A 9,995-nucleotide genomic window follows, 5' to 3' on the forward strand; every position below is an offset into this window, starting at 1 on the left:
ATAGAATGTTGCGAATAAAAAAAAAAAAATAGTTATAAAGTCTGATTATTTTTATTAATACAAAATCAAAGCTAGATCATTGAAAACTTAGAAAAAAAATATGATAATTAATTTCATACAAAATTTGCAATGGTAAATCAAAATCTCGATGAAAAACTAATTAAACACATTCAGTATTTCATTACAGCTCATTATCGTATCTCCTGGTCCTACTGCGGCACCATCACACAGATAGAGATATACACACACACCAAACTGAAAGGAAGCTCCATGTACTGTCCTCCATGATCACACAAAATTCTGCCATGATACAAACCAGTGAGATAAATTGAGAGGAGTACTTACACCTCCCATGGTTATTCCATCGATGAGGGCCACGTAGGGCTTCCTGTAAGTCCCTGAAAACAGAGGAATAGGGTTCACTGAGGAGAATTATAATAATTCTGTTTCCAGTTATCAGAAATGCGTGACCAGGAGAAACGTTACCGATGGCATTGTTTAAAATGTACTCCTCCCTGAAGAAGTCCTGCGCTAAAGAATCTCCCGATTTACCCGCTTCTGTAACAGCTACAAAGGAACAAGACAGGAAGTTGAAATCACACCATGGTAGAAAAAGTAGCTGATGAAGCTCAGATCTCATAATATTTATTTTTAAATATTTAACATGGTAACAGTCTGGGTTTTTGTACCTCTGATGTCTCCTCCGGCGCAGAAAGCTTTACCTCCGGCACCTTTAATGATCACGAGGTCTGTCTGCGAATCGCTTTCCCATTTCTGCCCAAAACATACAATTTATAAATATCGCTGCAAGCAGATATTCAGGGGGCCAAGCACCGAGGTTGACCGTGTATTTTTAAAACGAGTTTGTTTTGTTTTTTTGAGGTCACGTGATGTACACTTTCTAATCATTTGATGTAAAAAGGTAATCAGTTGCCATAGCAACGGTGTTTCTGATATTAAAATGTTCCATTTTTAGTCTCTTTGATGCTTTAGGACAGTGGTGTCCAAACTTAATCTATTTTTAATTAGCCTCTATCAAAGTCTGAAAAGAATAGTCTAATGCAGGGGTGTCAAACTCAAAGCACACTTTAGATCACGGGCAGAACAGGATAAACATTTATTGAACACACTAAAACAATGTTTTTTGGACATAAATATGAATAAAAAGAGAAATATTATTCCAGAATAAATAAACGTAAACTTTAAATCACTTAAAATATTTCGCTCTCCATAAAAATATCTCCTGTGAAACACCAGACGTCTCACAGCTTCATCATGCAGCTCTTCAGGAAACTCTCCCTCAGTAAATAACCGGCTGATGTGAGTCTGATTTCTCCTCTGTTTTCACACCAGCTTCACGTTGTGATTTTGCTCTGGTGAAAAACGTCTACTGAAATGTCAGATTGTTCTTCAACTCTTCTACTTTCTGTATCTTCTGCTCTGCATTCAGGTTTTTCATCTTCTCCTGATGTTTTGTCTCGTAGTTCCGTCTTAGATTCAATTCTTTAATTACAGCCACATTCGCTCCACAAATAAGACACACGTGTTTACCGCCAGTGTCAGTAAACATCTACTCGGAATCCCATCGGTTTTAAAAGGCTGTTTTCAGAATCAACTTTTCTCTTCACCACTGTGAGGCGCTGTTTCACAATAACTGTACAATAGGGTTAAATACATCAACAGACGCCCGACTTGATTGACGCTGGAATGTTCACAGGTAGTCTAGCGTTTAGTAAGGCAGCTGAAGCGCTGCATTATGGGATCTGTAGTTTGTGTTATCAGCGCTTCATATGGGCGGGACATTAATAACAATAATAGTAGATTTATATAAAATCATCTCGCAGGCTGGATATAATTGTATGTCGGGCCGTATTTGACCCACAAGCCTTGAGTTTGACACCCCTGATCTAGTGCATTAAACGTGAGGCAGTACCTCACGTCTAGTGAGTGGCCCAGTCCTTCGTATATTTTTCTGTACTGTATGTGGCCCTCAGGAAAAAAAAAAAAAAAAAAAAAAAAAAAAAAAAAAAAAAAAAAGGTTGGACACCCCTGCTCTAGGGGGCGTAATCTCCTGACCATAAGATTGGTATGTGCTCCTTTTAACCCTCAACTACTCAGTTGTATAAATGATTCCAAGTTGCTGCTAAATGCTGAAAATGTGTATATAAAGTCCATTTTTTTTTTTTTAACATTTAAGACCGACATCACAACAAAAATACATACACAAAAACGTTGTTAGCGACTGTCCTTAATTAATTTTTTTTAGTTCACATCACTAAACTTGCATTTCCCCTGAAGCTGAAAACTAAAATCCGTTACAATCCAAAAGAGATTCACTGATTGGCTGTTGCATGTTGATCACATTTGTGGTCGCAATACAGTGAATTACAGTGCATCCGGAAAATATTCAGAGCTTCACATGAAAGAAGTGTGTTTGAAATCGTGTGCATCCTGTTTCCAGTGAGCTTGTTTCCAGTATCCTTGAGATGTTTCTACACCTTGATTGAAGTCCACCTGTGGTAAATTCAGTTGATTGGATATGATATGGAAAGATACACACATCTATATGAGGTCTCACAGTTAGTGCATGTCTGAGCACAAACCAAACCATGAAGTCCAAGGAATTGTCTGTAGACCCCAAGACAGAATTGTATCAAGGCACAGATCTGGGGAAGGGAACAGAAAACATTCTGCAGCATTGAAGGTCTTAATGAGCAGTCACCTCCATCATCCAGAAATAGGAGGAGTTTGGAACCACCAGGACTCTTCCTAGAGTGGAGCCGCCCGGCCAAACTGAGCGATCGGGGGAGAAGGTGACCAAGAACCCGATGATCACTCTGAAAGAGCTCCAGCATTTCTCTGAGGAGAGAGAAGAACCTTCCGGAAGAGCAACCATCTCTGCACCTTTCAGGCCTGTATGACTATGAGAAATAAAAACTGAACTCTTTGGACTGAATGCCAGAGGTCATGTCTGGAGGAAACCAGGCACCGCTCATCACCTGGCCAATACCATCCCTACAGTGAAGCATGGTCTTGGCAGCATCATGCTGTGAGGATGTTTTTTAGCAGCAGGAACTTGGAGACTGGTCAGGATCGAGAGAAAGATGAATGCAGCAATTTAAAGAAATGTCCTTGATGAAAGTCTGGACCTCAGACTGAGGCGGTTCCTCTTCCACTAGGACAACGTCCCTGAACACACAGCCAAGATAACAAAGGAGTGGCTACAGAATGACTTTGTAAATGTCCTCGAGTGGTCCAGCCAGAGTCCAGACTTGAACCCGATCTCTGGAGACGCTCCCCATCCAACCTGATGCACTGTAGATTTGGACCAGCGAAAGAAAGAACTACAAATGGATACGAAAACAAAAACACTCTAAAGTGCTCCAGGAGCATTTCAACGAGCAGTCGAGGTAGCATCAAAAAGACATTGGAAAATTAGGAGCTAAAATTGTGATTACATTTCAGACTTCTTCAGACTTTTTAGAAAACCCTGTCAAAGGTTCCTTACAGGAATCCCTGATTATACACTATATGGACAAAGGTTTGTGGACACCTGACCAAAAGAGTGGTATATCCTTCTTTTTAAACATCCCATCCCACATTTAGTCTCCATATGTTGTTATAATAACCTCCACTCTTCTGGGAAGATGTTCCACTAGATTCTGTAGAGATATGTGCTCATTCAGAGACGAGTATGTTAGTAAAGTCAGGATGGGGGTGAGGAGGCCTGGGGTGCAGTCCAGCGGTCACATTCATCCCACAGGGTGGGAGCTCTATAGCAGGAGATCTTCCACTCGATGGAAAGCGGATCTTCATGGAGCTGGCTTTGTGCACAGGGGCATCATCATGCTGGAACAGGTTTTTGCCTGTGCAGTTGTGTTCCTCTGGGATTGTGGTAACAACATATGGCTGGAGAAGTCAGATATAAATCAAATATAAACACTTGGGGGGGGAAAAAAAAAATCTCCACAAGCACACTCCAGAATCTAGTGGAACATCTTCCCAGAAGAGTGGAAATCATTACAACATCAAATAGGGACTCAATCTGGGATAGGATGTTCAAAAGGTAGAATACATCCACCAGTCTTTTGGTCAGGTGTCCACAAACTTATGCCCTTATGGTGTATAATCAGGTGTTTCTGATTCCTTCTAAAGAAAAAGGACCTGAAGAACCCTTAAGTCTTGAACTCCTTTCATTTATACACATTATATTCACATTTACAGCATGTAGCAGCAGCTAACAATGACCTCATTCATAAAACTGACTAGTTGAGGGTCTTGTTTAGGGGCCCAGCAGGGGGCATCTTGATGAGACTGGGATTTGAACTCATGAACTTCTGACCAGAAGTCCAACACCTTAACAACTGAGCTAGGCGATCGATTTAGAAGTGCCCATGATCCTTTTAGAACCCGCTGAAGGTACCTTCAGCTGGGGGTAGAGCAGCCGGATCATGGAGAGGTTAAGAGCGTTGAGAGCTTTGGGTCTGTTCAGGGTGATCACTCCAGCGTTTCCCACTTTCTCCATCAGAACCTCTGAGCTCGACATACTGCTCATCTAATATCACACACACTCACACACACACACACACACACACACACACACACACACACACACACACACACACACACACACACACACACACACACACACACACACACACACACACACACGAAAAAAAAAAGTCATTTTTATTACCAACGCCTCCAAGACTATTGAACTACCCTTCATAAAAATCTGTAAAATTATATTTCAAGTTTATTAGTCATTGACATTCATATCATCCAATACATTATATGGCCATAAGTTTGTGGACACCTGACCATAAGATTGCTATGTGCTTCTTTTTAAAGATCCCATCCCACTTTGAGTCTCAACTCTTCAAAAAGTTTACTCTATGTCATGCTGGAACAGGTTTGGGTCTCCTACTTCAAATAAAGGAAAAATTACATTCTCCGGCATCCCGAGAAAAAAAAAAGAAAAACTACAAAAAGAAAAGAAAAACGCATTCTATACAACTGTGTGAATGGAGAAGTCAGGTGTCCCAGTACTTTTGGTCAAATATTGCAGTTAGTCTGATGGTTATGAATCTAATTACCGTATTTTCTGGACTATAAGCCGCTACTTTTTCCCCTCACTCTTTGAACCCTGCGGCTTAAACAACGAAGTGGCTAATTTATGAATTTTTTTTTGGGTTTTTCCCGATTTCACAAACTTCAAGCCAAAAAAAACTGAGCCCCATAACATCAGACCAATGAAATTGCAGAACGGGTTCAGGTGAACCAATGAAACTCTTTATATTAAATCAGATGCGCTCCCACTGAATCGGGCCGCACCACATCATAAATATGGATGATGTTCCTCTGAGGTTTGACCTGCCGCTCACTCGGACTGTCTACAGGAAATGCGAATCATTCGTCACGCTGAAAACAACCGGGCATGAAAACACACTTCACCTGTGTTCTGAGCTGCACTGCATCGGGAGAAAAGATTCACCGATGGTGATTTTTAAACGCACGACGATGCCAAAAGAAAAACTCCAGAGAGAAATAGTTGTGAAAGGAAGGAGGAAGACAGTGAACAATGACTTTCTTGGTAGGCTACTGTTTAGATACAAGCCGTGTAACAGACACTGTTTTTCATTAAAGCCTGTGTAAAGTTCATTAGTTTCAGTGTAGACACCTGCAGGTTTTATATATATATATATATATATATATATATATATATAAATTCAGTGGGTGCGGCTTATATATGGGTGGGTTTAATAGTCCGGAAATTACGGTATATAGTTTAAGGATTAAATAATTCACTACCCAATTTTATGAAGGGTGTCAATACTTTTAATTTCCCTCTAAAACCCTCTGATATAAAAGATTTTTTTTAGGGTGCTTCTGTTGTGCTGTTTCTCACCATATGCGCTCGTATCCTCTGCAGTCGGTAAACTGATCTCAGGCTAAAATCAAACGAGAATAAAAAGGGGGTCATAAATAATGTAATAAATGAAATAAAGAAGCACTTTGGTCATTTTTTTCAGGAATGAGAAACATGAAGTACAATAAAGTGCATCAGACTGATACAATTAAAGATAAATACTTTATAATGGATTATATATATATAATTATTATTACTATTATTTATTTATTTTTTTGCATGATTTTCAGTGCATTAATACTGAATACATCCAAACTATGAAAGAACATGTTAGGAATTCTGTAGTAAATATAAAAGTGTTAAATAACCAAAATGTGTTTATAACTTTCGAGGGTCTAAAGTAGCTCCATGTAGCTTTGATGCCAGTTTGGAGAACTCATAACGTTCTCTCATCAGATTTACGAGATGGATAAAGAAAGAAAAACCTGGAATGGTTTTCAGCCTTGTCAAGAGTTCATTTGTGACATTTCTTGTTTTCTAAATGTGCTTTAGACCATCAGTTGTCTTGTGCGGAGGAAAGGGTGAGTACAGATTAAATATCCCCATTAGTGCTGCTACAACCAGTGTACAAATCCATATTATGCAAAGACACAGTTGAGTCATCATTAGTTTAAGAAATGAAGGTCAGACAATCTGAAAAATCTTTAAATGTAGTTTCCAAAGACATCAAACGCAATAATAAAACAGGCTCTCAAGAAGCAAAGAAAAAACAAGAGCTACCTCTGCTGCAGAAGATAGGTTTATTAGAATGACCAGTCTCAGAACTATTGGCTTACATAAATGCTTCAAATTATAGATATATTTTGGCATCCACTGCTTAACTGAGGAGACTGTGTCCTTCAGAAGAACAACAAGCAGAAGAGACTTGCTAAGGCCAAAGACACAAGGAACGGACATTAAATCAGAGTAATTATAAATTTTTTGATTAACGGTTCGAACCCGTTTGTCCGTTAGTAGAGAAGGTGAACGGACGTGTGCGGTTCCCACTGTGAAACATGGAAGAAGAGGCGTGATGGTGTGTGAAGGTGCTTTGCTGGTGACACTGTCGGTGCTTTAAATCAAAATAACGAGGACATCATTAGTGTTCCAACACGACAGGTCCAAGAAGGAGGGTGATGAAGTGCTGCTTCAGGAGCCTCCACAATCACCTGATCTGAATCCAGCATGAGTTGGACCAAAAAGTGAAGGAAAAGCAGCAAACAAGCACTCAACACTTCTGAGAAATAGAGCTACTTGGAACATTTTACAAATATTCTTGGCTTTTGTTGACTACATAATTCCATGTGTATTCTTTAATATGTCTTACACAATACTGAAAATAATAACAAATAATAAAGAAAATCCCCTGAAGGAGAGAGTGTGAGTGTGTGAGTGTGAGTGTGAGTGTGTGTGTTTCCAGTATTGACATATAAACAGACATTAAAATGTGTACACACTAAAGATAAAATAATAACTTCTCTCACCCCAACACCGGCTTCAGAACCGCCAGAAACATCTCTGTCTGTGATGAAGAACTCTCTCAGGAGCTCTGCTTTACCGGCTCCAATGCAGCTAATAACCACTGACTTTACATAGAGAGAAAGTTTTGCTAACAGGCAAATCTCAAATAACAACATTACACCCCAGTGTAGTCTCCCTACAGAGGGCGGAAACACACCAGAACAAGCCAAGTGCACTATTTAAAAAACCAGAGCAGTATTTGAGACTCAACCAATAAACAGTAGGCGGTGGTACCGTAGAAGAAGAAAGCGCGGTACTACAGTGACACCTAGAGGACATAAGGGGTAGTGTCCGGTGTTTTGTTGCGTGGATGAAAATAAAACTATTAAAATGTAAACAAACATATAAAAATACATAAATAAACAAAATGCAGCTATCAAAAAGGACCTACATAAATTAATGTTTTTTAACTGGTTTTACGTGGTTTCACGTGTTTATTGCTGTATTATCATTTATTTATTTGTTTGGTTGGTTGGTGACTTATTTTCACTCCAAGCTTTTTTTTTTTATCTTAATTGGGGTTTTTTTTATTAGTTGTTCAAATTGATTGATTTGTTGGATGCTCAATTAATTGATCCAAAAATCGCTAATTGTTGGATCAAGTGATTAATTAATAGTCTGTTGATTGATTGAGCGTGAGAAGTCATTTAGAAAATGCATTATATACACTAAATAAAGAAAAATACAATAAACACAGTAAAAGAAATGACAGAAACTGGATGAAACTGGAAAGTAGACAGCAGCAACTAAGCCTGAAATTGAGGTATAAGACAATTAAAAATAAAAAAAATATATTTAAAGAAACACAATAAACATAGAAATGAATTGAGGAATTAAATGAGATCTTAGCAAATGCAAAAAAGGATTTATTTAAAAATAGATGAAAAAAGAAAAGAATCGTAATAAATCGAGTAAACTGACAGTGAAATATTTATAAATATAAATTCAGTTTTTGGTGTGGAGTCAAAATCTAGCTTTTTTTTACACTTAAAAAACGAACACATTTTTCTGCTTTACACTGAGATCGGATATTGTAGAAAATTCTGATTCGTGATCGGATATTGTATAAAAATGTATGTATAAATGATCTAAAATAAATAAAAATTATAGTAGATGAAAATGTAAAATGTAACAATAGGCAGATAAAGTCGATAATAATAATAATGAAGTTTATTGTGTATTTTTTATTGCTCTATATGTTTCTCTGTACGGGTTTATATAAATGTATAATTAATACCAATTACATACAATATAATAATTAATTAATTAATAGATAAATTGGTTAATTGATTCATTGATTTGAATCCAAATTGTAAAAAAAAAAAAAAAAAAAGAAAAGAAAAAGACCACGGCGTTGCTAAGCAACAAGAAGACGCGACTTCCTTTGTTCAGGAAGTGTTACTAAGCGGTTGCCAGGCAATGTCGGACGCGTTCCGGTGTACCCGGAAGTGCGTGGCGTTGAAAGCAATGGCGGAGCGCAGGGAGAATTCCGCTCTCTCGTCCTGGTTCTCTGCAGCTTTCCGGTGTTTCGTTGCCGCGCTGCTCTGCTCCGTCTGCCCCCATGGGTCCAGTGTCTCCGGGTCCGAGAGCGACGCGTTTTGGCCCGGAAGTTCCGGTTTGTCGGAGACGGCGGCGGCGGCGCGAGACGTGCGGTAGGTAGAAGAGGCGTTTTGCTCTGCAATGACGTCACGGGGGGGCGCGAACGGACATTATTATTATTATTATTATTATTATTATTATTATTATTATTATTATTATTGTATACTAAATATATTATATATACTTACTGTGGCCAAAAGTATTGGGACACCCGACTTTTCCACCCACATGTGGCTCTTCACCAAACTTGGAAACTTCACTTGAACTAGGAGACCCAAAATCTTTTCCAGCAGGACACAAAGTGCACAAAGCTCCATGAAGATCTGCTTCACATTGGTTGGAGAAGGTGTGAAAGATCTCCTGCTATAGAGCTTGGGCGCTGACTGCACCCCCCCCCCCCCCCCCCCCCCGACCTCCTCTCACCTACACAAAAACGTATACAAATATTTAGTGTCTTTCTGATGGTTTACTGATGGTTTCTATAACCATGGTGACATAATGATGATGATGATGATGATGATGATGACGAGGATGATGAGAGGTGGATTTATTCACTATAGGCCACGGTGTGAAATTCACGGCCCGACACTGGCGTATTACAATCATGTGGTCAGGTGTCCACAAACTTTTGGGCAAATTGGGAAAGATTTCAGCAGACCATCACTCTTTAAAAAAAATAAAAAAAAAATAAAATAAAAAATTGTGTGATATTTAGAAATCCAATGTTGAATAAAGACTCAGGACTCAAGTTCCCAGAATGCAATGCAGCTGTAGTTGTGACTCCACTCATCTAGTGAGAGATCTACAAGATGGTGTGGAAGCGTTCCACGCTGCTCGGTTCGAGCGAACAGATCTCGTACTAAAGCACCGCTCTGTTACTCTGTTTAGTAAGAGACGAGGCATGTTGCACAGAATGGCATTGTGGGTAATGTTGTACGTCACTAATCACATTGTTTTTCTTTCCCAT

At 39.0% G+C, this 9,995-nt stretch overlaps 2 protein-coding genes across 2 annotated transcripts in view; one reads left to right on the forward strand and one right to left on the reverse strand.

Annotated features, from left to right (window-relative positions):
• hibch (3-hydroxyisobutyryl-CoA hydrolase) overlaps positions 1-8,758 on the reverse strand; it is a 47,381-nt gene extending 38,623 nt beyond the window's left edge. The window contains exons 1-6 of the mRNA XM_083536306.1: positions 7,393-8,758; positions 5,909-5,951; positions 4,424-4,555; positions 690-774; positions 487-567; positions 346-398 (exon numbers count right to left, since the gene is read on the reverse strand). Of these exons, the coding sequence (XP_083392432.1) occupies positions 346-398; positions 487-567; positions 690-774; positions 4,424-4,555; positions 5,909-5,951; positions 7,393-7,424 (426 nt within the window). The 5' untranslated portion in view covers positions 7,425-8,758. The remainder of the gene's footprint in view (positions 1-345; positions 399-486; positions 568-689; positions 775-4,423; positions 4,556-5,908; positions 5,952-7,392) is intronic.
• Positions 8,759-8,848: 90 nt separating this feature from the next.
• Positions 8,849-9,995, forward strand: part of pofut2 (protein O-fucosyltransferase 2) — a gene marked incomplete at its 5' end in the record, with an annotated part of 8,407 nt that continues 7,260 nt past the window's right edge. Inside the window, one exon of the mRNA XM_083536298.1 lies at positions 8,849-9,081. Coding sequence (XP_083392424.1) covers positions 8,849-9,081 — 233 coding nt within the window. The remainder of the gene's footprint in view (positions 9,082-9,995) is intronic.

This window comes from Silurus aristotelis (genome assembly GCF_946808225.1).
Source record: "Silurus aristotelis genome assembly, chromosome: 3".
NCBI classification, from domain to species: domain Eukaryota; kingdom Metazoa; phylum Chordata; class Actinopteri; order Siluriformes; family Siluridae; genus Silurus; species Silurus aristotelis.